The sequence below is a fragment of the Xiphophorus hellerii genome, chromosome 13, assembly GCF_003331165.1.
Source record: "Xiphophorus hellerii strain 12219 chromosome 13, Xiphophorus_hellerii-4.1, whole genome shotgun sequence".
In the NCBI taxonomy this organism is placed as follows: Eukaryota; Metazoa; Chordata; class Actinopteri; order Cyprinodontiformes; family Poeciliidae; genus Xiphophorus; species Xiphophorus hellerii.
The window spans coordinates 3,023,531-3,051,228 of NC_045684.1; the positions used below are offsets into that span (position 1 = coordinate 3,023,531).

Genomic DNA, 27,698 nt, shown 5'->3' on the forward strand with positions numbered 1-27,698 from the left:
TTAATCTGTATTGTTTTCTTGGCGATAGTCAGGGCCACAAGCAGTGGAGTTTTGTCTGATGGAGTTCATGTTCAGTTCATCCAGATTACCAAGTAAGCAGACAGAGGGGATTGTGGGATGTTGTGGCCAGAGATTTGAGACAGTTTGGTGATTATTTCTTTCCAGAAGTTTAGTTTTGGTGGACAGAGCCAGAATGGTTGGAGCTGGTCATCAGCTGTATTTAGTGAACTGTGTGTGTAAATGTCTGAGTCTGTAAGGCTCTTTATGTGCATCCTGGGCTGTGTGATTAGTTTTCTATGGATTATTTTATATTGTATCAAAGATATCTTGGAGTTGCTGGATATGCTGAAAATATTATGGCAGACATTATTCCAAAATTGATTATCTGTGTGGATAGTATGATCTTTTCGTATTTAGAGATCAGAATTTGAGGTGCATTATTGGTTGAAGATTTTAGTTTGTTTAGGTTTGAGAGTGTTTTTGTAGACTTTGTGATTTTGTTGATGCTGTCAAATAGGGACGGTTGTCCTAGGTGAAAGTTATTGATGTCTATTTTTGATTTGATGGTTTGTTTTAATTGATTATATTGAAAAAACTGCTTCCTGTTTAAAAATGTTTAAAAGAAAAACACCCAGAAAGGAAAACAATAACTCAAAGCAAGTGTCTTACAGCTGAAAAATCAAAACAAAAAGAAAATGAAAAGGAGACAAAAATCATTTAAATTTTGAGCCATTTCTGTGTTTGGATTTATCTTTGGGTCACTTGGAATTTAGTCTTAAACAGACAAGTTTTGATTTTTTCTCAGCTTTCTGTAAATTTACCTGTTTAGTTAAATGTGTTTAATTCCAGCATTTCTGTGTAAATAAATCTTTGTTTTATTCTCTCTGCAGATTCATCAATAGTCTAAACTGACACAAGAAATGTGTTGCTGAAATGTTACTGTTGTTAAAACTGGATGTTATGAATCCAGTTTTAAAATTGAGGAACATTAACAATAACTGGTTCAAATGCCTGTGATGGACTGGTGACCAGTCCATGGTGGCTCCGCCTCTCACCTGTTGTTGGTACCAGCACCTTCCTGACCTCACAAGGGATAAGCAGATAAGCGTGTTGGATAATGAATGCTTTATCCAACTGTGTGTTACATTCTGATGGGTAATGATGCCACTTGATAAAATGCAGTGTTTTAATTGTTGATTGAGTCTTTTATGACTTTGTATTTTTGTGTATTTATAAAGCAAAGCATTTTGAACTGCCTTGTTGCTGAAATGTACAAATAAACTGGACTTGAATGGATGTTTCAAATACTGTTAAATGAAGTAGTATTGACATTTTTGTCTAGAAAATGTTGCCATTGTTTTGGGTTCTGTAAATAATAATAAACTTTTTATTCAAACAATAATTCTGACCAGTGGAGTTTATCTGCATTTTGTCTGGTTTCTAGGTTTACCTATGTGAAAGAATCAGTGATTAATATGCCAGCTGCAGACATATAAATAATAGTAAATAAGATGTAACACATGAATCAGATTTAAATGGAGATAGTAGATACTTTTGTGGTTAATGTAACATAACAAATTTATATATGTTAAACTGTTCTGATCCAATTAGCTACCAAGATATTAATATCTAACTGTTGAATATTAAAAACTGGGCTATGATTTGCATTACAGTGATGATGATGACGTCCTAATTTAATTTCTAGCCATGTCAATATTTGCATAATTTTCTCTAATAAAGTTAGAGAGACTGTATTAGTAAAGATTTAAATGGAAAATATTAATACTGTATTAGTGCAGTCTCCCTGTACTAATAAAAGTACAGATTCAAAAGCAATTAAGCTCCTTTTTAAGCAAAACAATGTTACAATAACCATTTCTAAAAGAAAGGAAAGCTGTGCTGTGGATGCTCACACAGAAACAAGGCGTTGGGCCGTAACAGATCCTGTGAGCTGCTGCTTCATCTGCGCCTTGGAAAAGAAATTACAATTAATAAAATATTAAAGACAAATTCCTTCACTAGAAGGGGATGAGCCGTCAGCAGTGAAGGACTCATTCGCCATTTTGGATCTCCAAGGTGAACTTTTGTAGGCCTTGATGTTCCAGCAGGCAGCAGTGAAGAAAGATTCTCTGCAATATTGTGAACCAGTAAAATCTTTTTTTGGAAAACCTTTGATTATTGTAGTGGAAAAATGTTAAAGTTTTACATCCACAGCCAACACCACTGAGTACAAACTAATGAGAAACAGAGGTGGGCAGTATAATGTAATGTATTTATAAATGATCAGATTTTCATAACTTCATACAAAAATTATTTTAGTATCATATTTATATCTATCAGGCAAAGTTAGAGTATTGTAGAAAAGTCAGTGTTTGAGAGAGATGGTTCAGGTCCAAACATCAAGTCAGTTTTTACACCATGAAACGAGATGAACTCAATTTACCCCCATTATAAACATTAATATAATAATATTAATGTACTGGAACTCAATATCCCAGTGCAGTTGATGTGTAACCATGGTTACACTCATTGTTGTTCTTCAAAATTATCCTCTTCAATTAAGTTCAGATGTTGCTGGAAACAACATTTATCTGAAGCTGAACTTTTTCCCTGTGTGCAGGAGCAAAGAGGAGAGACAGAAGGAGAAAATTCAAACCATCTCTTTCATTTATCATAACAGGTAACATGAGATTATTACCTGTGTAACCAGATTACTGGGTTTCTTAATCAAACTGAATAGTTTAATTTCATAGTCGAGGTTCAGGAGGTTCTCATCACAAGAAAATTATCCTATTGACCCCAAAGACGACGTTTAAATGAGGAAATTAATTGTAATTAAATCAGGAGCAAAACAAATAAGCAGAGATCCTACAGGGAAATGAAGTCAGTCCAAAAAATAAAAATAAATCTGAGATGTAGATAAAAAAAAAAACAGTCATTTGGTTGAACAACACTTTAACTTAAAATTACCAAAACAAATGATTGGTTACCTTTAGCTTTCATCTTGTTTTCATAGAAAACAATAAATATATTATTGCAATTACTTGTTTTCATCCTTACATAAGACAAAATCATTAAATAGTACAAACCTTGTTTTTCAAAGTGTAAATGGGTCCAAAGTTTGTGTTCTGGTGGGCAGCTGCTGTGGTTAGTTAGAGCAGAGCTAACATATTTAACTTTAACTGGCAACAAAAAGAGAGTTTGGGAAATGATTTTATAAGATCGGTTAGATCAATAAGAGGCTTTACTGATTACTGAACATGAGGAACAGTTTCTACAAACTGCTGATTGTTTGTAAAAAGGTTTGAAACCCTTTCAAACAGGCTTCTCAGTGTGAAACAGGAAGTGAGGAAACAGGAAGTGACACAACTTCATCACCTTTTGTATGCAGCTCAGGAGAGCAACAATGTAATTTGGTAACCAGGTGTTGAACCTGGATTACAGCGAACAGGATGGATGAACTTCATGCCCTGACAAGAAGTCAGCAAAAGTTTAGGGAATGTAATCTGAATTAATGAGTTAAAGCTACATTTAATTTTCCTTTGGGATCAATAAAGTATTTCTGAATTTAAACTGAATAAAAACTTTCCAATGGTTTGAGTTTAGTTTGGTTAGTCTGTGACCAGACACTGACTAACCAAAATATTTTGTGACAATTTTCATTGTTGCGTAATATTTTTAGACATGTAACAAGCAAATTTATTTTTAAAACAACCTAAAATTATTATAACATTTTTGGGCTTTTTTCCCCCCCAAATAAATGACACCATAAATATATAAACAAGAACTTAAGAGAAATAAAAAATATATATAGGAAACAAGGAAGAAGGGAATTTGTGAAATAAATTTTAATCTACATCTTATATTCAGTCTTTCTTATTTTAACAAAAAAATTTAAAAACATCGTTCAAACTTTTTTTTTTTACATTGAACACTACATTTAGTGCATTGTGTCTGACATTTTTATTTCCCTTCCAAACTGAACTTTCACTTCCTTAACGCTACCCAGATTTAAGTGACTCTTAATCCTGCTGATCTTCAGATACACGCCTGACCTGCTTCTTCTTTCTTGTCTAACTTTTCCGTCTCTTCACACGAATGAGGAAATAAGCTGCTTGAAACTGGAGCTAAGCCTGTTCATCGGCGAAATGACGCCTTTAATCTTTCTGATTCTGGTGGGAATTCAAGGTTCTACCGCAGGTGAGTTAAACATTTTTAAATTTAAAGATCAGTGTTATTTAAGAACTGTGTGTTTGTTTGATAATAGGTCCTGGTACTGGATGCTGAATGTTAAACATTTTACTCACTTATTTAAAATATAATTGTCTAAAATTTAACAAAATGGACCGGATGTTAAGTTTTTTTCTTACTTTTTTTAAAACCCTATGTTATTATTTTTTTACATTGTCTAGATGATCGACTTGGGCTTCATCCAAAATGGCTGCATGTAAAGTCATAACAATGTTGGGTTAGGCGACATGTAAAATGGCCGTTAGTGAGTTTATTACTCTTATTCCACAATCTAATAAACATTTTGGATAAAGTTTAAAACTTATTGAGGATTTTCAATTCACATTGTAAGCCCTAATGTTTTTCAGATTTTAATGCTTCTTCAGTTAGAGTTTAGCCTTTCTTCTACTAATACCTATCAATCAATCAATCAATCAATCAATCAATCAATCAATCAATCAATCAATCAATCAATCAATCAATCAATCAATCAATCAATCAATTTTTATTTGTATAACACCTTTCAGCAGTAAGGGATTTCAAAATGCTTTACATCATAAAACCATAAAAATGCATAGAGCACAAAGTCAACATTACATTTTGTTATCATTACACATCAGATTATTGATTAATGTTTCATTATTCCTTTCAAAAGCAACTCTAACCATCTGGGTTTTTAGTCTAGATTTAAAGGAGCTCTAGGATCTCTAGATCTGGCTGAGACATTAGTCCTTTAACCCTGGAAATGTTCTTCAGGTGATAGAAGGCCGACTTTGTAACCGTCTTCATGTGACTCTGGAGGTTCAGGTCAGAGTTCATCACCAGGTTTCAGGCCTGATTGCTGGTTTTAGTTGTAATAATTGAAGCTGTGCATTGACTCTAGATTGTTCCTCTTTAGGTCCAAAGATAATAACTTTAGTTTTGTTTCTATTCAACTGAAGAAAGTTTTGGCACATCCACACCTACCAGCCAAAATGAAACAAAGCACTGAATTTAATAAAAAGTTAACAGTTTTTATTTTGCTAATTATAATCACTTACTTTACATGCAATAATTATCAGTGCAGCGATCTTCCTCCTGACATTTTCCTCTCTTGTGTTTCTGTTCTGCTTTTTGTGCAGAACCACATGATCTGACTGTTCAGTTTTCAGAAATAGACTTGTTGTCGCCAGCTCATGTTGGCAAACTCTATAAAGCACATTAAACTTTTTACTGTGTTTATTCTTTAACCAACTGTATAAAAAACTAGATGTGTTTTAAATTTTTTCATCTATCAGCACAGAACCTGATGAAATGGGTTCATGTTAGGTATGAGTAATAACAGAGTAAAGTTAAAATATTCAGAAATGTCTTTTTCTTACAGTGACCCACTCTCTGAAGTATTTCTACACGGCATCTTCAGGAATAGAAAACTTCCCATCATACGTCTCTGTTGGGTTTGTGGATGATGTTCAGATAAGTTACTGTGACAGCAGAACAAATGAAAATATTCCTAAACAGGATTGGATGAATAAAGTGAGTTCAGAATATCCAAATTACTGGGAGGAGGAAACAGAGACATGTCTGGCTAAACAGCAAACCTTCAAAATCAACCTAGAAATTGCCAAAAAACGTTTCAACCAGACTGGAGGTTTGTTCATGATTCACTTTGCACATATCATATAATTTTTAGGTTTCTCACATTGTTTGTGTACATTATCATGTCAGTGATTATTTTACACACGATTTTAGTTATTGTGCATTTGAATGTATTTACATCTGGATTTGATCCGGTAAATTTTAATCAAATTAGTATTTTTCTGTGTTCCTCTATATTTTAAAACATTATCATAAAAATTGTCTTAAATTCCATAACATTAAACTATTGGAACATAAAGCAGTAAATGTTTCATTATTTGTTGCTGTTGTCCCATAAAAAGTTATGAGCACATGATAAATTAAATCATTTTTGAGGGGGTCATGAATGGATAAATCAGTATCAAACTGAAATACATTAGGAACAAATTAATTGAATGTATTTTAAACTCACTGATGTCTCTTTGTCTCAGGAGTTCACGTCTTTCAGCAGATGTATGGCTGTGAGTGGGATAATGAGACCGGAGAGGTCAAAGGTTATGATCAGTTTGGTTATGATGGAGAAGATTTAATTATGCTGGACCCACAAACACAAGTATGGATCGCTCCAAAACCACAAGCTGTCATCACCAAACACAAGTGGGATCATAACAGATATGCTGTAGAACATGAGAAGATCTACTTAACTCAGACATGTGTTGAGTGGCTGAAGAAATATGTGAATTATGGGAGGAGCTCTCTGATGAAAACAGGTATTAAAAATGTAAAGTATTTCTGTGTTTTACCTTGTTATTTACCTTGTTTTGTATAAATATCTCCATCACAGTTTCCATGCAGTTATTGGCCTTTGCAACAAGTTTTTCCTGCTTTGTCATATCAGTCATCATTTGATTCCTTCCACATCAGAAATCAACTTATCAACCTTTCACAGTATATTGAAATGTACATTGTTTAAATAAAAATGAGTTACAAAGGAATTTTGTTTAACTTTATAAAGAAACTAAAAATGTTTTCTTTATACATTTTGCAGTTCCTCCCTCAGTTTCTTTTCTCCAGAGGTTTTCATCCTCTCCAGTCAGTTGCTTCGCTACAGGTTTCTATCCCAACAGAGCAGAAATGTTCTGGAGGAAAGATGGAGAGGAGATTCATGATGATGTGGAGAAAGGAGAGATTCTCCCCAACAATGATGGGACCTTCCAGATGAACATTTATCTTGATCTTTCATCTGTTCCACCTGAAGACTGGACGAGGTATGAATGTGTGTTTCAGCTCTCTGGTGTCAGAGAAGGCCTTGTCACCAGACTGGAGAAAAGCAAAATCAAGACCAATGACGGTGAGAATAAAATGAAAAATTTAGATCATACACTTTGATGTAGAAATGTTTTAGTTCTTGAATTTATTAGTGCAGACCTGTACATTTTATGTAGTAAAAAATTTTTAATTGTTTTTCCATTGCAGAATCATAATTAACCAATTTGCAATGGAAACTTGACATTACAATGAATATTCAGTCATATTTAATAAATGAGAATTTTATTGAAAGTTTCATTTATTTCAGTTACTCGGTTTACGAGGTGAAACATTTTATAAGTAATTTACACATTTAAGTATGTTTTCAAACCTTTATTTCTCCAAATTATATTAATTTTCTGCTTATAGCTAATGTAAACTAGACATTTAAGATTAAAATATCTTATCAAAGTAGTAAAATATTTTTAACAGAAATGTGAACTTGATTAAAAGTATGTTTAATATTTGCTTAAATGTTAATTTCAAGAGGTACTTTTAATTTGACAAACAAAACTCATTGTAATATTTATTGTAGTCTATTGAATATGATGGTATTCTATAAAAAGAGTATAAAAGAAATTAGCAACAATTTGCTGTTATAAATGCATATAATTTTATTATTTTGTTCACAGTGAATTGAACCTCCATGCTCATCATTATTATTGTGTCAGTGATAAACTTTGAATTCATTATGACTGGATTTATTCTTTGTCACATGATAAAAACTGGTCAGAAATCAGTTGTCTTTTTGTCTTAAATTGTAGGTTTTGAGTTGAGCTGATAAAAAACCACAGAGGTTTTGTGTCTGCAGGAATGACAACAATAAACACAAACTAGAAAATTCCTGAAGAAATTTAACCGGGGCCTGCCAAAGTGTACGCGTTGGTTTGGACCCAGCGTTCTGATGCTAGAAATTAGCATCAATGCTAAAGAACGCTGCAATGTAATCAATAGCATGTGGAGAATCAGAAGAATGTTAAGTAAGCTGGACGTTCACCATTCAGTATGATAAAGTAAGCTTCATATTAAATGCCCACACTCTTCCAATGTGTAACTGTGCTTTGGATAAAAAAGTCCTATAAAGCCAAAAAGAGCAATTACATGATTTAAAATTTTGTCAAGGCTTTTATTTTGAAATTTTTGCTAAGTTTCATTTCAAAGGGCCAAACTAATCCCATGTATAACAGTCATTGGGTTAAATCAGTTATATAATGCTCAAAAGAGCAATTACCTGATTTAAAAATATTCAAGGGTTTTATTTTGAAATTTTCAGTATACTTCACTTTAAAGTTCCAAACTAATACCATGTGTAACAGTGACTGAGTTAAATCAGTTATATACAGCCCATAGCAGCAAGTAGTTCTAAAGGCCAGTTCAGTCCTGATCTGTTTCAACTGAGTCTTCCACCATAGTTAGAACTACAGTGATGCGTATTTGTAGTCCTAACCAGCAGCCAATAGCCTCCTGAGTTTCGTTGCTATGGTAAATAATTGTCTCTGCCAACTGTGAGCTGTGAGTGAGACATGCTGGGGGAGACAATTCTCTGTTTGAGCCAGCCAGTTTCACCCAAAAAAAGCATTGGGAACAACTCCTTCCCATTCGGGAACCGTAATACATATTTGAAAACCGATTGAAGCATATTACAGGGCTATTTCTTGTCTGTGATAGTCCCGAGATTCATATCTCTACGTCACTCACAGTATTAACAGCGATGAGAGAAAGAAATGGTGTGCCCAACTCTGAAATGTTTGAGAAATACATGGGAGAGAGGCAGAGAGAGCCTCAGAAAATCCTGTCGCATGACTTTGCTCTGAAGCACCGTGACAGAAAACCGTAAGGCCTAGATAAATTTCAAAAACATTTTACTAGAGCTGGCATGCGTATCAATGTCATGACCGATTTTGATACCAATCGTGCGATATTTGTGGGCGTGAGGGCGAGTTAAAAAAATGATTTGGGGTCAAAAATTCTCTTCATTTCTCACTCTAGCGGAGCTCCAATTGGTCTGAGTTACACTCTAATTTTAGGAAAAATCAAAAACTTTTGGTCGCTTAGAGACAAATTGTGGACAAACCGTAATTGGTATCGACGAGCCGTCTTCGAAGAGATCACGGACGTATCTACAAAATGAAATTTGAATGGCATTTCTACGTGAATTCGTGACGACACAGAAAATCCTCAAAAATAGGGTAATTGTTGGGGCCGAACCTATTACTCTACACCCAACAAGGTGTCTCTTTAATATTTATTTTTCTTCCATGACTGTTGATGCGGCTCGTACCGCTGGGTGCACACCCACAAATGTGGTATCGAAACGTGCGGAAAATTCACGCCATTGGAGCTATTACTTTTGTTGGGATTCGGGGTTACCATGGCGAAATATTTGGCAAAAAACAACGCAAAAAACCCCATTATGAGTCAATGGAGCGAGGAGAGAAAAATCCTAAAATTACCCTATTTTTGAGGATTTTCTGTGTCATCATGAATTCACGTAGAAATGCCATTCAAATTTCATTTTATAGATACGTCCGTGATCTCTTCGAAAGTGAAAACAGCTCTTCGATACCAATTACGGTTTGTCCACAATTTAACTCTAAGCGACCAAATGTTTTTGATTTTTCCTAAAATTAGAGTGTAACTCAGACCAATTGGAGCTCCGCTAGAGTGAGAAATGAAGAGAATTTTTGACCCCAAAATAATTTTGAAATCGCAGTCACGCCCACAAATATCGCCCAATTGGTATCAAAATCGGTCCTGACATTGATACGCATGCCTGCTCCGGTAAAATGTTTTCGAAATTTATCTAGGCCTTACGGTTTTCTGTCACGGTGCTTCGGAGCAAAGTCATGCGACAGGATTTTCTGAGGCTCTCTCTGCCTCTCTCCCATGTATTTCCATATATTTCTCAAACATTTCAGATCTGGGCACACCATTTCTTTCTCTCATCGCTGTTAATACTGTGAGTGACATAGAGATATGAATCTCGGGACTATCACAGACAAGAAATAGCCCTGTAATACGCTTCAAACGGTTTTCGAATATGTACTACGGTTCCGGAACGGGAAGGAGTTGTTCCCAATGCTTTTTTTTGTGTGAAACTGGCTTGCTCAAACAGAGAATTGTCTCCCCCAGCATGTCTCACTCACAGCTCACAGTTGGCAGAGACAATTATTTACCATAGCAACGGAACTCAGGAGGCTATTGGCTGCTGGTTAGGACTACAAATACGCATCGCTGTAGTTCTAACTATGGTGGAAGACTCAGTTGAAACAGATCAGGACTGAACTGGCCTTTAGAACTACTTGCTGCTATGGGCTGTATATAACTGATTTAACTCAGTCACTGTTACACATGGTATTAGTTTGGAACTTTAAAATGAAGCATACTGAAAATTTCAAAATAAAAGCCTTGAATATTTTTAAATCAGGTAATTGCTCTTTTGAGCATTATATAACTGATTTAACCCAATGACTGTTATACATGGGATTAGTTTAGCCCTTTGAAATGAAGCTTAGCAAAAATTTCAAAATAAAAGCCATGAAAATTTATACATGACATTATTGCTCCTTTGAGCATTATATAACTGATTTAACCCAATGACTGTTATACATGGATTTAGTTTGGCCCTTTGAAATGAAGTTTAACAAAAATTTCAAAATAAAAGCCTTGACAAAATTTTAAATCATGTAATTGCTCTTTTTGGCTTTATAGGACTTTTTTGTCCAAAGCACTGTTACACATTGGAAGAGTGTGGGCATTTAATATGAAGCTTACTTTATCATAGTGAATGGTGAATGTCCAGCTTGCTTAAAATTCTTGTGATTCTAAAGATGCTATTGATTACATTGCAGCTTTCTTTAGCGTTGATGCTAATTTCTAGCATCAGAACGCTGGGTCCAAACCGACAGGTACACTTTGGCAGGCCCCGGTTAAATTTCTGCAGGAATTTTTTTTCTTATTTAAAATTGAGTTAAATTATGTGTTTATCTGCATCTTTTAATGTATTCCTAATGTATGAAGAGATTTAACTGATTAAATCTGCAAAGTGATGAAAAAATGAAAAGTGATGATTTTTTCATGGAGTTATTAGCTTCATCTGTCTTCCCATGAAATCTGAATCTGCTAAAGAAATGCATCCCCAGCATGATGCTGCCACCACCGTGTGAGTCAGGGCGGTGTGCAGAGTAGGTGTCTCCACTGTGCAGATGAGCGTGAAGAGAGCTGAACCGTGTTTCTGTCACTTTGCAGATAAATGAAAGCTCCTGCAGTTTTTTTGGTTTTGTTTTTGTTGCTCATCTCTCGGACTCTTCCTCAGCTCCTCCGCCGCCGAAGCGAGCTCCCACCACCGCCCTGTCCATGCGCTCCAAGTCCATGACGTCAGAGCTGGAGGAACTCGGTAAGAGCTTCACGGTTTTCTGTTCAATGTTGGAAACGTGAGGGAGTGTGTCTAACAGCACCTCTGTCCTCCCTCTGCTCCTCTTCCTCATTGGTTGACCTCTGTAGTGGATAAAGGTAAGCAGTTAGCACCTGCAGCTTCCCGCCTTGCAGCGCTGAATGAGGCTTTGCTTTGGTTTTGACTTGATGAAAGAAGGAAAATGCTCGCTCCTCCCTCCTCATCTCCTGCCCTCCGTTCCCATCATGCATGGTGGTTTGACCTCTGCGCTCGTAAAGCTTGATATCGGTGTACCGCTGCTGTTCCTGTTGTATCTCTGTGTGGTGAGGAAAAGCGCCGGGTCGCGCTGAGTCGGCTGACAGTCAGAGGATCGGAGACCAGAGGACGAGTCAGAGCAGAGGGCCGAGTCGGGGAGGGAAGGATTAAACTCAGATGATAGGATGTTGGTTTCCTGGTCTGAAACTTTCAGCTCTAACTGACGAGTCCTGCAGAGAGCTGCTCTGGTTTCATATTTATATTTTCATATTTCTGTTTCCTGCTGTCACATTTTGCTCCCGTTCATAAACAGATAGAGGCGATGAAGGTGAACCGTTTATTTTGCACAGTTTTAGGAGCTAATGATCAGATATGCTGGATTACACACATGCACTGCAAAAACAAAATCTTAGCAAATATTTTTAGTCTAGTTGGGGCCTGCCATGCAAAGCAATGGCAGGAACCTATTACTCTACACCCAACAAGGTGTCTCTTTAATATTTATTTTTCTTCCATGACTGTTAATTACTGCCCGTACCGCTGCGTGCACACCCACAAATGAGGTATCAAAACTTGCGGAAAATTCACGCCATTGGAGCTATTACTTTTGTTGGGATTCGGGGTTACCATGGCGAAATAATTCGCAAAAAACAACCCAAAAAAACCATTATAAGTCAATGGAGCGAGGACAGAAAAATCCTAAAATTACCCTATTTTTGAGGATTTTCTGTGTCGTCATGAATTCACGTAGAAATGCCATTCAAATTTCATTTTGTAGATACGTCCGTGATCTCTTCGAAAGTGAAGACGGCTTGTCGATACCAATTACGGTTTGTCCACAATTTGTCTCTAAGTGACCAAACGTTTTTGATTTTTCCTAAAATTAGAGTGTAACTCAGAGCAATTGGAGCTCCGCTAGAGTGAGAAATGAAGAGAATTTTTGACTCCAAATCCTTTTTTTAACTCGCCCTCACGCCCACAAATATCGCCCAATTGGTATCAAACTCGGTCATGACATTGATACGCATGCCTGCTCCGGTAAAATGTTTTCGAAATTTATCTAGGCCTTACGGTTTTCTGTCACGGTGCTTCAGAGCAAAGTCATGCGACAGGATTTTCTGAGGCTCTCTCTGCCTCTCTCCCATGTATTTCCATATATTTCTCAAACATTTCAGATCTGGGCACACCATTTCTTTCTCTCATCGCTGTTAATACTGTGAGTGAGGTAGAGATATGAATCGCGGGACTATCGGAGACGACAAATAGCCCTCTCATATGCTTCAAACGGTTTTCGAATATGTATTACGGTTCCCGAACGGGAAGGAGTTGTTCCCAATGCTTTTTTTGGGTGAAACTGGCTGGCTCAAACAAAGAATTGTCCCACCCTGCATGTCTCACTCACAGCTCACAGTTGGCAGGACAATTATTTACCATAGCAACGGAACTCAGGAGGCTATTGGCTGCTGGTTAGGACTACAAATACGCATCACTGTAGTTCTAACTATGGTGGAAGACTCAGTTGAAACAGATCAGGACTGAACTGGCCTTTAGAACTACTTGCTGCTATGGGCTGTATATAACTGATTTAACTCAGTCACTGTTACACATGGTATTAGTTTGGAACTTTAAAATGAAGCATACTGAAAATTTCAAAATAAAAGCCTTGAATATTTTTAAATCAAGTAATTGCTCTTTTGAGCATTATATAACTGATTTTATCCAATGACTGTTATACATGGATTTAGTTTGGCCCTTTGAAAGGAAGTTTAACAAAAACTTCAAAATAAAAGCCTTGACAAAATTTTAAATCATGTAATTGCTCTTTTTGGCTTTATAGGACTTTTTTGTCCAAAGCACTGTTACACATTGGAAGAGTGTGGGCATTTAATATGAAGCTTACTTTATCATAGTGAATGGTGAACGTCCAGCTTACTTAACATTCTTGTGATTCTCCACATGCTATTGATTACATTGCAGCGTTCTTTAGCATTGATGCTAATTACTAGCATGAGAACGCCGGGTCCAAACCGACGGGCACACTTTGGCAGGCCCCGGTTAAATTTCTTCAGGAATTTTCTAGTTTTAGGATTTTTCTGTCCTCTCTCCATTGACTTATAATGGGGTTTTTTGCGTCGTTTTTTGCGAATTTTGTTGCCATGGTAACCCCGAATCCCACCAAAAGCAATTGCTCCAATGGCGTGAATTTTCCGCACGTTTTGATACCACATTTGTGGGTGTGCACGCAGCGGTACGAGCCGCATTAATGGTCATGGAAGAAAAATAAAGAATAAAGAAACCCTTGTTGGGTGTAGAGTAATAGGTTCCTGCCACTTTGTAACTGTCTTCATGTGACTGAAGGTTCAGGTCAGAGTTCATCACTACTCCCAGGTTTCAGGCCTGATTGCTGGTTCTAGTTGTAATAATTGAAGCTGTGCATTGACTCTAGATTGTTCCTCTTTAGGTCCAAAGATAATAACTTTAGTTTTGTTTCTATTAAACTGAGGAAAGTTTTGGCACATCCACACCTACCAGCCAAAATGAAACACAGCACTGAATTTGATAAAAAGTTAACAGTTTTTATTTTGCTAATTATAATCACTTACTTTACATGCAATAATTATTTCAATCTGGAGAGACTCAGACGGAGATAAGAAGACAATTAGAAGAGTTTATTGACAAACAGAATTTAAAGTCTTTGGCGCTCGGGCCCCGGCTGGGGATAACGGTTATCGCAGCGTTAGCGATAGGCTTCAGATGAGCATCCCCGATGCTGTTAGGAACGTCATCCCCCGGGGCCCGGCACTGGTGGTGGAGGTTGAAGAAGGGTGCGGGCCTCAGGACCGGGCGAATGGAGGAGAAGGGGTGGTGGTGGGTTGAGCTCGGCTGGAGAGCGAAGGACGCCATGAATGAAGGTCCTTATCAGCTGGGACTTGGTCGATGATTGGACGTGACGTGGCTTGGTCCGGCGTTGATAGGTCGACGATTGTGGGCAGGTCGCTTCAATTAACGGGTCCCGGTGGGGATAAAAGAGTCTTCCAGTTTGAATTTGCGCCTAGGCTTCATTTCAATCTGGAGAGACTCAGACGGAGATAAGAAGACAATTAGAAGAGTTTATTGACAAACAGAATTTAAAGTCTTTGGCGCTCGGGCCCCGGCTGGGGATAACGGTTATCGCAGCGTTAGCGATAGGCTTCAGATGAGCATCCCCGATGCTGTTAGGAACGTCATCCCCCAAAAAGAGGCCGAGGCCGGGGCCGAGGCCGTGAATATAAGGCAGAAAGTAAAAAGGGGAAAGAAGTTGCGCCGACTTTGGCTACCGAGTTAAAAACATAAAGGAAGTGACATGACGCTAAAGGAGAGGGAGAGTAGGACGGGAAAGTGAAGACCAGCTGGGAATGCTGCAGGGCAAGAGATGGTAGAATACACAAAACACAGGGCATGGGGACGTGGTGTGAGAGCCGGCTGGGGATATGGCAGTACGAGGGAGGAAGGGATGTTGGAAGGTGACGGCCGGCTGGGGACTCAACGGGGCATGGAGTAGCAGAACGCAGGGCATAGGGATGCTGGAGGATGAGCCGACTGGAAATGATGCGGGACTAGTGGAATGGACGTGGGCTGGCGATAGTCGGCAGAGGACACGGCAGGGCATGATGATAGGAAAGCCGGCAGGGAATGCGTGGGGTGAGAAAGAAGGGATAGAAGCAGGGCTTAGAAGAGGGGATGCTGGTTTAAAAAACGCCAGCATTAACTAATGCAGGGTATAGGATAGAGGGAGCAGGGCATAAGACAGGGGATGCTGGTTGAAAAACGCCAGCATTAACTAAAGAGGGGTGTAGGATGAGGGGAGCAGGGCATAAGACAGGGGATGCTGGTTGAAAAACGCCAGCATTAACTAAAGAGGGGTGTAGGATGAGGGGAGCAGGGCATAAGACAGGGGATGCTGGTTTGAAAAACGCCAGCATTAACTAATGCAGGGTATAGGATGGATGGAGCAGGGCATATGATGAGGGGATGCTGGTTTGAAAAACGCCAGCATTAACTAATGCAGGGTATAGGATGGAGGGAGCAGGGCATATGATGAGGGGATGCTGGTTTGAAAAACGCCAGCATTAACTAATGCAGGGTATAGGATGGAGGGAGCGGGGCATATGATGAGGGGATGCTGGTTTGAAAAACGCCAGCATTAACTAATGCAGGGTATAGGATGGAGGGAGCAGGGCTTAAGATAGAGGGACGCGTTAAATAGAGGAGATGGAGCGGGGAATAGGATACGGGGCAGCTGGCTAGAAAAAGAAGCCAGCTGGTAGCGGCAGGGCTTAGGAGGTAACGATGACATGGAAGGGACCAGCAGAGGAAGGAACAGGACAAGAGATGAGGGGCAGCTGGTTAGAAAAAGAAGCAAGCTGGAAGTGCAGCGAGGCATTAGAGGAGAGAGGCAGATGGCTGAAGGACAGCTGGGAACGGTTCGAGGCATAGGGAGAAGTGACGCTGGGAGAAGAGTGATTGCTATGGGTGAGCGGGGACACGGCAGGGCAAGAGAAGGTGGAATGCTGATAGGTGAAGGCCAGCAGAGGTGAAATAATAATACTAAGGAGTGATATTACTGATAGAGAATGAAATCCCCCAAAAAAGAGCTGAGGCCGGGGCCGAAGCTCAGAATTAGAGGCAGGAGGAGCTAGGCTAACTAGGGGCTTACAGGCTGTGTCTCAAGGAGTAATTGGAAGATAATTGCAGAGATAGAGGTAAGAGATGAGAAGATGGTAGATGAAGGTGAACAAAGGTAAAGTAGATGCTATGAAAAGATATGTTAGCTGGTGGAAGGAAGCTAGCTGTGGGATATTGAGATAGCGAAAAGAGGATGGGAAAATGGATAGACTAGAGTGAGAAAATAACTGCCTGCTACTGGAGACGGGATGCTGATGCTAGGATCAGACTCACAGGGTGACGTTAGAGGAAACGGGCGAAAGACAATATCATTCTAGAATGAACCTGAAAATAAAGGTGTGAAGGACGATGAGGGGAAGGACATGCATCACGTTTGCTGCATAAGCATGTGAACTTTTGCTTGAGGTTGACCAACCACCACCAGTGGATCGTGCAGTGCTCGTCTGGCACCGAGGGAAGCTGCGAACACTAGGAGAGATACTCATTACGTGAAAAGAATGCTGAAGATGAACTGGGGATTTTTATATATATGCCCATATATAAATTATGTAAAACTTTTGCACTTATTGGATTAAAGAGCAATGACTCGCCAGATCTAGATCGTCATCCGTGTGTTTATCTTCAGTTGCATTGGTTACTGCCACGCGACTTCGCAGGTCTTTCCGACAAATCAATCGAACGCTGCAGCTGATCGGAAATGCTACTGATCGCGGTCTCACTAAAACCAGGAAGATGGAGCACAAAACGCCAGTTTTAAGATCCCGACACTGGCTCCCTGTTGCCCAAAGAATTGACTTTGAAATACCATTGTTAGTTTGCAAATCACTGAACGACTTGGCACCGCGAAACAATGAAGATCTGCCGTAAAGCATCAACGTCCCAGGCTCATGAGGTCTTTCGGTTTGAGCCTGCTCTACGACCCCGGGACCAGGCCAGAAAGAGAAGCAGCATTCAAACCCCACGGACTGGATCAACTCCCGGGAGACCTAAAAACAGCTGAAATGCGACTTTGATTAATCTCGACTAAAATCCGCCTGTTTAGAATGTATTAAAAACACGCTCAATTACAAAGTTAATGATGGAACTTGACTTGATATCATGTTTTGTTTGTTGCTTCCCTATGCGTGACCTTGGGTCTTGAGCTGTTATGATATAAAAGCACTTGCGCTGAAAACACCTAGCTGCTAAAAGCTTTGTTGAGTTAGATCTTTAAATACTACAGCCGCCACGAGCATCCGGTAAGGGATGAGAGGAGAGATTTCTGGTTCGAAATATATTAAATGGAGCTGAGAGTGGTCTACGAGAAATACAGAAGATGAGACAAATGAAGCTATTATTTTCACTTGCTATAGAGTAAATCTTTTTTTTTTTTTTTTTTGTACCAGCAGATGGCAGCGAGACGACAAATAAACTGCAACAATGATATCCTGATAACTCTTTAGATTGTCATACCTGAATTTAAGTTGCTCGGATATAAGAACCCTGCTTGAATGCGGAGAAAACTTACTTTTATTCATTGACCCGCTCCCGGTCTCTTGAACAAACAGCTCTGAACGGCCTCTAACGATTACTTCGTAACGCTGAACGCTTACAACAACGGCTGATGGAGCTTGAGAGTACAAGGAACCAATCAATGTAAACGTTAATCGGACGGTTTCCTAAGCTCTTAAAGCGCAGTTATGTTAATCCGTTTACGACATGCTATACAATAAGAATTTGATTGATTGATTTGGCTGGCTAGTTGAAAAGTGCTGTGCAACTACCTGACTTGGACCCAGGCGATGATGAGGGGGTTTGGTTCCTTTATATAAAGCCGTGGCTTCAGGGCGGCTTGTAAGTGCTGATGGCCGTGTTAACGAATCCGTAAGGGAAACCGGAGGGTGCTTTATGATGATTAGTTCAGAAGCGAGACGGAACGAACGCGTCTGAGCGTGGAACCTGAGTGAGCTAGAGAACAGGCTGCGTGAACCAGGAAGTGGCAGGATAATCTGAGAAACAATGGTATGCAGATTTCAGATGAGAGATGAAGCGTAAAAGCGCTGGACGGGACATGAGCTTGAAATATGTGAAAATGGGACAGCTTGCTTATTATCGAAGAACGGCCCTGACTCAGGATAAAATTTAACGGGTAGGGCGAAATGAATCTACGAGGCTGAACATGTACCACAACATTGGTAGCCTGCAGGCTACTTGTTAACAAGCTTAAGGTATTACTGGACTCAGCTTTTGGCCATCCGTATTACTAGAGTCGCCTTTTAGCTATCTGTATTACTAGAGTCGCCTTTTAGCTATCTGTATTACTAGAGTCGCCTTTTAGCTAACTGTATTACTAGAGTCACCTTTTAGCCATCTGTATTACTAGAGTCACCTTTTAGCCATCTGTATTACTAGAGTCGCCTTTTAGCTAACTGAAGTACTAGAGTCAACTTTTAGCTAACTGAAGTACTAGAGTCAACTTTTAGCTAACTGAAGTACTAGAGTCAACTTTTAGCTATGATTGCCTGTATCAAACGACCCTATTCGCCTCAGTAGGTTGGTTTGGGGAAACAATTTGCACGGTTCTTTGCGTTTGCTGATTGTTGCCGAGGTTCTAACGCGCCTGCGCTCTCCTTCGCTGCCCTCGGGGTAACCCAGCGCGAGCGTCTCAGCACTCATGATGCGTTTAAAGGCGGCTTAGAGAAAAAAGGCCACGACATGAAAACATCACATAAGCAGTTTTAACTGCGAAAAAGAGCGAGAACACATGCATGGGAAGTGCGGAAGCCCCCAATGCAACAAATTGATGTAGGAATGATGAAGTTTGTAACGCAACCTGAAAGGCGCATGCAAGTAGGGCCTGCGAGTTCAGGAAGGGGATAAACTAATAAAGTTCCTACGTTTTGTCGCGTTGTAAAGAGTGAATGAGGCACGTGAAGGCTACGTCTTACCCCCGAAGCCCGAGGCGGGCGTGGCGTGGGAAGTCCGATGGGAGGTGCTGATAAGCGGGCTGACAGCGGCCATGCGGATTTGAGCCAGAGCGGGGAACCAGTGGGAAGGCGGTGCGATGAACGCTGGCGGTGGAATGGAAGATGGTGGACGATGAGCTGGGAGGAAACGGCAGCGTAGATCGAAGCAGCGATACCTTGGCGGCCCGGCCGGGGCGGAGAAGGGCTGCCAGGGGATGTATGCGATGTAGACGGTGGGATTGTGTGTCCACTTGCCAGAGACGGATCGTGAAGTGGGCGGCATAGGAGCGAGGGCCGGTAGATCCCAGATCGGCGAGAGAAGCTGTTTGGAATGAATGAGGCCTGGGCGGGAGGAACTCTTCTTCCATCTGAGGAGCGTCTGAAGGAAAAGAAGGAGCCGAGCCCGCGGCTAAGCGGCTTTTAAGACGGACATTAGAGGCGGAAGGACGAGCAATCACGAAGAAAAGGATCTGGTGAGATGGCTGACGAGAGCTGAGGCGTGCAGCTGAACAGGTTGAGCTCGGCTGGAGAGCGAAGGACGCCATGAATGAAGGTCCTTATCAGCTGGGACTTGGTCGATGATTGGACGTGACGTGGCTTGGTCCGGCGTTGATAGGTCGACGATTGTGGGCAGGTCGCTTCAATTAACGGGTCCCGGTGGGGATAAAAGAGTCTTCCAGTTTGAATTTGCGCCTAGGCTTCATTAGTGCAGCGATCTTCCTCCTGACATTTTCCTCTCTTGTGTTTCTGTTCTGCTTTTTGTGCAGAACCACATGATCTGACTGTTCAGTTTTCAGAAATAGACTTGTTGTCGCCAGCTCATGTTGGCAAACTCTATAAAGCACATTAAACTTTTTACTGTGTTTATTCTTTAACCAACTGTATAAAAAACTAGATGTGTTTTATATTTTTTCATCTATCAGCACAGAACCTGATGAAATGGGTTCATGTTAGGTATCAGTAATAACAGAGTAAAGTTAAAATATTCAGAAATGTCTTTTTCTTACAGTGACCCACTCTCTGAAGTATTTCTACACGGCATCTTCAGGAATAGAAAACTTCCCATCATACGTCTCTGTTGGGTTGGTGGATGATGTTCAGATAAGTTACTGTGACAGCAGAACAAATGAAAATATTCCTAAACAGGATTGGATGAATAAAGTGAGTTCAGAACATCCAAATTACTGGGAGGAGGAAACAGAGACATGTCTGGCTAAACAGCAAACCTTCAAAATCAACCTAGAAATTGCCAAAAAACGTTTCAACCAGACTGGAGGTTTGTTCATGATTCACTTTGTACATATCATATAATTTTTAGGTTTCTCACATTGTTTGTGTACATTATCATGTCAGTGATTATTTTACACACGATTTTAGTTATTGTGCATTTGAATGTATTTACATCTGGATTTGATCCAGTAAATTTTAATCCAATTAGTATTTTTCTGTGTTCCTCTATATTTTAAAACATTATCATAAAAATTGTCTTAAATTCCACAACATTAAACTATTGGAACATAAAGCAGTAAATGTTTCATTATTTGTTGCTGTTGTCCCATAAAAGGTTATGAGCACATGATAAATTAAACCATTTTTGAGGGGGTCATGAATGGATAAATCAGTATCAAACTGAAATACATTAGGAACAAATTAATTGAATGTATTTTAAATTCACTGATGTCTCTTTGTCTCAGGAGTTCACGTCTTTCAGCAGATGTATGGCTGTGAGTGGGATAATGAGACCGGAGAGGTCAAAGGTTATGATCAGTTTGGTTATGATGGAGAAGATTTAATTATGCTGGACCCACAAGCACAAGTATGGATCGCTCCAAAACCACAAGCTGTCATCACCAAACACAAGTGGGATCATAACAGATATGCTGTAGAACATGAGAAGATCTACTTAACTCAGACATGTGTTGAGTGGCTGAAGAAATATGTGAATTATGGGAGGAGCTCACTGATGAAAACAGGTATTAAAAATGTAAAGTATTTCTGTGTTTTACCTTGTTATTTACCTTGTTTTGTATAAATATCTCCATCACAGTTTCCATGCAGTTATTGGCCTTTGCAACAAGTTTTTCCTGCTTTGTCATATCAGTCATCATTTGATTCCTTCCACATCAGAAATCAACTTACCAACCTTTCACACTATATTGAAATGTACATTGTTTAAATAAAAATGAGTTACAAAGGAATTTTGTTTATCTTTATAAAGAAACTACAAATGTTTTCTTTATACATTTTGCAGTTCGTCCCTCAGTTTCTTTTCTCCAGAGGTTTTCATCCTCTCCAGTCAGTTGCTTCGCTACAGGTTTCTATCCCAACAGAGCAGAAATGTTCTGGAGGAAAGATGGAGAGGAGATTCATGATGATGTGGAGAAAGGAGAGATTCTCCCCAACAATGATGGGACCTTCCAGATGAGCATTTATCTTGATCTTTCATCTGTTCCACCTGAAGACTGGACGAGGTATGAATGTGTGTTTCAGCTCTCTGGTGTCAGAGAAGACCTCACTAGACTGGAGAAAAACAAAATCAAGACCAATGAAGGTGAGAATAAAATAAAAAATTTAAAATTTAGATCATACACTTTGATGTAGAAATGCTTTAGTTCTTGAATTTATTAGTGCAGACCTGTACATTTTATGTAGTAAAAACCTTTTAATTGTTTTTCCATTGCAGAATCACAATTAACCAATTTGCAATGGAAACTTGACATTACAGTGAATATTCAGTCATCTTTAATAAATGAGAATTTTATTGAAAGTTTCATTTATTTCAGTTACTCGGTTTATGAGGTGAAACATTTTATAAGTAATTTACACATTTAATTCTGTTTTCAAACCTTTATTTCTCCAAATTATGTTAATTTTCTGCTTATAGCTAATGTAAACTAGACATTTAAGATTAAAATATCTTATCAAAGTAGTAAAACATTTTTAACAGAAATGTGAACTTAATTAAAAGTATGTTTAATATTTGCTTAAATGTTAATTTCAAGAGGTACTTTTAATTTGACAAACAAAACTCATTGTAATATTTATTGTAGTCTATTGAATATGATGGTATTCTATAAAAAGAGTATAAAAGAAATTAGCAACAATTTGCTGTTATAAATGCATATAATAAATTATAGTCTGAATTTGAACACTGACTCATTGAAGCTGTTCTTTTTAGCACATAAATGTTTGTTTAATATGTTTACATTGTTTCTTATTTTGTTCACAGTAAATTCAACCTTCATGCTCATCATTATTATTGTGTCAGTGATAAACTTTGAATTCATTATGACTGGATTCATTCTTTGTCACATGATAAAAACTGGTCAGAAATCAATTGTTGTCTTTTTGTCTTAAATTGTAGGATTTGAGTTGAGCTGATAAAAAACCACAGAGGTTTTGTGTCTGCAGGAATGACAACAATAAACACAAATAAAATCTAATTAAAATCACAAGTAGTTCCTGCTCACATCAACACATTCAACTCGTTACAGTTTTGATGTCACAGACATTAAAGTGAACCTTCTCTGAAAATAATGTTCACAGGACAGGTTGAAGAAAAAGTTGCATAAAATTCTAATATTTTGTTAAAAATGTATTGCAAATTTTGAATAGCTCAACGATTCCCTAAATGCCAGAAAATGTAACTATGTCCAAGACAGACTGTCAGGCCTAATTCACTAAATACATTCCAAATTTAATTAACAACAGGAACAAATTGAAGGATGTCAGGAAGTTTGTGTACAAACTGGGCTACAGAGCAGCACTAAAGCCAGTCTGCTCTACAAATCTGCTGAGGCATTTTGAAGTTTAAAAATGATGTCCAAGGGATTTTAAAGGACTTTAAAGTCAAAGTCCTTTTAAATTTTTAGATTTTAAAGCAAAGCTTCCATTATTTACAGGAGTAACAAAATGCTATATGTGATATTTAAATAATGGTCCCTGTATTACTCTGTACAAAGTTATTAAAATGTGGCAGGTGTGTAAAGAATGACCAAAACTAAAACATGTACAAAACTGCAGCAATGCAATATAATAATAATAATGATAATGATAATTTATTTCAGACAGACATATCACCAACAAACATAACAGAGAAGACTTTCATGTTTCTAAGTGTAAATACACTACCTATCAAATTTACATATTTACATATTCAATACATGTAAATACACCACTTATTCGGTGACTGTATGATGGGGTCACCGATCATACAGTGATCGGTGACCCCATGAAAGGGATCACCCTTCATCACACTCCATGAAAGGGAGTATGATGAAGTTTAACTTATATAATCATACCGCCTTTCCATTCATTAATTTATAGCATAAGTAGTCTTTCTATTTCGAGTATCCTTTCCAAAACAATAAAACAATAATAACTATAATACGTTTTCCTGAACCAAATGAAAGTAATACATACACTCATATATATACAGTATACATACGCATCTACCTGCATATATACATAAATAATATTTGCCTATTTACACACCCACATATATTTACACACACATACACACGCCTGCATCCACAGTGCTGTAATTCTCAGCCAAATTCATCACCCCTGTTCATCCTTATACTTTTGAATAGTAACCACTTTAAGTCTTTTCTTAAAATATCTCATGCTTGGACTTTGCTTCAGCTCTTTAGTAAGTTTATTCCAAATTTTCACTCCAGTGACAGAAATGCAGATTCTCTTCATTGTTGTTCAAACATATAAAGTTCTGAAGTTGAGGTTTTCTCTATAGTCGTGTCCCCCCACTCTACCAGTAAATCATTTTTGAATATTTCCTGGTAATAATTTGTTTCTTACTTTATACATAAACTGTGCAGTTTGAAACTCTACCAAATCTGGGAATTTCAGAAAATAAGAATCTATAAATAGATTGTTGGTATGACAATAAAAATCAACCTTGTGAACTATTGGAATGGCTCTTTTCTGTAATGTGCAAAATGGTTGAAGTGAAGTTTTGTAAGTGTTACCCCAAACTTCCACACAGTAACTTAAATATGGCAAAATAAGTGAACAATAAAGAATATGAAGGGCAGAGGAGTTTAGAAATGTTCTAGCATTAGAGAGAACTGCAATACTTCTAGCTATTTTAGATTGAACATATTTATTATGAGGTTTCCAACAGATATTATTATTAATCAATACTCCCAAAAACCGAATTTCAGTCACTGTCTCCACAGTCACATTATCAATTATTATTTGTAAATCACTATGCCTTTTACAATTCTCAAATAACATAAACTTAGTTTTATCTAAATTTTGTGATAATTTGTTAATATCAAACCACTTTTTCAATTTATATAACTCTAAATTCATTTCTATCAAAAGCTGCCGTAAATTTTCACCTGTACAAAAAATGTTTGTATCATCTGCAAATAAAACAAAATTAAGTATTTTGGAAACCTTACATATATCATTAATGTATAAGATAAACAACTTTGGTCCCAATACTGATCCTTGGGGAACACCACAAACAATGTCCAGCACGAGGACTGGAATCACCCAATTGCACAAATTGTTGCCTGTTGCTGAGATAACTTTTCATCCAATGCAAAACTAATCCTCTTAGATGCTTTATTATTAATAAATAATTTATTATTAATAAATAACTTATTAATAATAATTTATGAATAATAATAACCAGCATCTCAGAAATGAACAAACCTTCTGATGGTTTATGGAAGACAGTGAAAGATGTTTTAGCAGGATATTTGTTGAATGAATGTAAAATAGGGGAACAAACTCCCAGGCCACAGTAACTCAATTGTTTTCAACATTGAGTTTTCTCCTCCCTAGATAAAGTTTTATTTAACTTTATCTAGAGAGGAGAAACTACAGTAAAGCTGCTAAATGTTCTCTCAGATAATCAGATAATATAAAACTGCTGAGTTTTAGATTATGATATTCAGGGCTTGTCAAGTGTATTTAATCACTTAATAATTTATTTTATAATTTGCAAAAATATTTGATTCTGTTTGTTGTAGATGTAAAATATTATAAACAAATAATTTATCAATCTTTTTTTGTTTATTTCAGTGCGTATACTTGATGCCAGTAAGTATTTAAAATGTTTGATCATATTTTTGTCGTCTTTGTCTCAATTTGTGATGTTTTCTGTGATCCACAGTACATTTTTAAAACTTATGTGAGATTGGACAAAATTAAATCTCAATAATACCTCTTGTCAAATTGTATTGTAAGAATTGCAAGACTGAATTTTCTGTAGCTGAACTAAATTAGAGAGATTTCAGATCTTATTACTAGATAATAAAAATGGAGGGAGGAGGGCAAATGAAAGGAGGCAGTGTTGGAAGTAAGCAATAGAGAACCAGCAACCAGTCTGCATGATTGTACAGAGAAAATCTCTGCACTGATATTTTAATGTGATTTGCTTTATGGCAGAATGCTAAATCACTGATCACCAAACTCAGAGCCAGAGATTTAGTTTCATTAATAGAGGTTTTGTCTGAAAGGGCCAGTAAGAGACCTCACGGCTTCAGTTAGAAGAAACTGAAAAACAGTCAAATAAAATTTTACTATACACACAAAATGTTTTTATTTTCTATTTTCTCAGGTTAAGGATTGGTTCAAGTTCAAGTTCACATAGCAGTTCCTCATCAGACAAACTGTTGCTAAAACGGTAAAATCCCATTTTTATAACTTGTTTCTTTTTCAGTGCCTTGTATGTAGACATTGTGTTATTATAGTACATGTATTTACATGACATGGAAACAATGTATTGAACATTTCTGCTTATTGAATTGTTTCAACAGCAAACAAAACCCTAACAAATGAGAACCTTGGACACCAAAATCTGAGGACACCAAAATAGTTTTCCTTGATTTCTGCATCTAAATAAAACATCAGATGTACATTTTCAGTGATCTCCACATTATTTAGCTTTTCTATTCAAATAATGCCTGCAAGAATTTTTGAAAAGAAGACAATTTAATTTTTTTTTCCACAATAAAGACATGAAGGACTTGATTCTGTCCTGTTGTGCCAGCTGAGTTTTAGTATGAAAATACTGAGGTCATAAAAAAATATGTAAAACATTTAGTCTGGAGCATTAAGTTCCTAACTTCATGATGTTGTTAAATCTGTATTCATTTTCCTAAAGTTAAATTTTCTAGCTGTACTTCTGACGTTAAATGTTTAATAATGTATAGTTGGTGAGGTGATTCTTTTTGGAGAGTTGTTAATTAATTTTTTTTTTTTTAGCATGTGAAATCAAAAACATGTCTGAGTTGTACAAACATCTTAGATCCCACATTGACCCACGAAACGTTTATAGAAATGTTTGTTATAATATGAGCTTCTTTTATTTGTCTTTGGTTCTTTTTGTTTGAATAATACAAATACTGAATGTCTGTATTTGAAATAAATCAAATGGTTTTATATTTTGTTATATTAAAATGTTTTAATCTTTTTTTTATTAGTACTTAAAATTTATTCACCAGGGAAATCTCATTGAGTTTAAAAATCTATTTTTAAGTCTAGGATCAGCACACAGAGGTTACAGAATATTGACATCAAAAACAGAAAAAAATACCATGATAAATTAATTAAAAGATTCCTCAGTTAAAACATCTACAGACATGTGATTTATCTGATAATGTTTTATTGACATTGTTAACAAATAGAAGGTAATGGAAGGACGTGTTGGATAGACAAAAAAAACCTGTTGCAGAGTTTCCACCTTTAAATAACAAAATGTTTATAACTTTTACACAGTAAACAACCAAATCTGTTTGTCTTATTTGCAATGATTTGTTTCTTTTTAAACATGTTTGCAGTTCTTTGGCATCCAGTCAGATCTAACACCAGGAAGATAGAGCACATAACACCAGTTTTAAAGTCCCTCCACTGGCTCCCTGTAGCTCAAAGAATAGACTTTAAAATACTGTTGTTAGTTTATAAATCACTGAATGGCTTAGCACCACAATACATTAAAGATCTGCTGTTGTTGTATCAACCTTCCAGACCTCTCAGGTCTTCCGGTTCTGGTTCTGCTCTGCATCCCCAGAACCAGAACCAAACGAGGAGAAGCAGCTTTCAGCATCTATGCACCACAAATTTGGAACAAACTTCCAGAAAACTGTAAAACAGCTGAAACACTGACTTCTTTTAAATCTCAACTGAAAACCCACCTGTTTAGAATTGTATTTGAAATGTAATCAATTACAAATTTATTGATGTAACTTGACTTAATGATTAATTCTATATTGCATTGTGATTCTGTGTTTGTAATGATGTAAAGCACTTTGAAATGTCTTGCTGCTGAAATGTGCTATACAAATAAAATTTGATTGATTGATTGAGTGATTGAT

General features: G+C 37.5%; 2 protein-coding genes across 3 annotated transcripts in view; both read left to right on the plus strand.

The window, feature by feature from the left end:
• LOC116730550 (H-2 class I histocompatibility antigen, Q9 alpha chain-like) overlaps nucleotides 1–27,698 on the plus strand; it is a 78,777-nt gene that overhangs the window by 14,708 nt on the left and 36,371 nt on the right. The window contains exon 6 of one of the 2 annotated variants that reach the window (XM_032579877.1): nucleotides 891–1,402. The exons of the other annotated variant lie outside the window; for it this stretch is intronic. Within the exon in view, the coding sequence (XP_032435768.1) occupies nucleotides 891–907 (17 nt within the window). The 3' untranslated portion in view covers nucleotides 908–1,402. Of the gene's footprint in view, nucleotides 1–890; nucleotides 1,403–27,698 lie in introns of those variants that run through there. 2 annotated transcript variants of the gene reach the window in all.
• LOC116730538 (uncharacterized) overlaps nucleotides 4,044–27,698 on the plus strand; it is a 76,057-nt gene continuing 52,402 nt past the window's right edge. Inside the window, exons 1-7 of the mRNA XM_032579853.1 lie at nucleotides 4,044–4,200; nucleotides 5,594–5,860; nucleotides 6,279–6,557; nucleotides 6,836–7,138; nucleotides 11,411–11,491; nucleotides 20,363–20,629; nucleotides 21,048–21,326. Of these exons, the coding sequence (XP_032435744.1) occupies nucleotides 4,149–4,200; nucleotides 5,594–5,860; nucleotides 6,279–6,557; nucleotides 6,836–7,138; nucleotides 11,411–11,491; nucleotides 20,363–20,629; nucleotides 21,048–21,326 (1,528 nt within the window). The 5' untranslated portion in view covers nucleotides 4,044–4,148. The remainder of the gene's footprint in view (nucleotides 4,201–5,593; nucleotides 5,861–6,278; nucleotides 6,558–6,835; nucleotides 7,139–11,410; nucleotides 11,492–20,362; nucleotides 20,630–21,047; nucleotides 21,327–27,698) is intronic.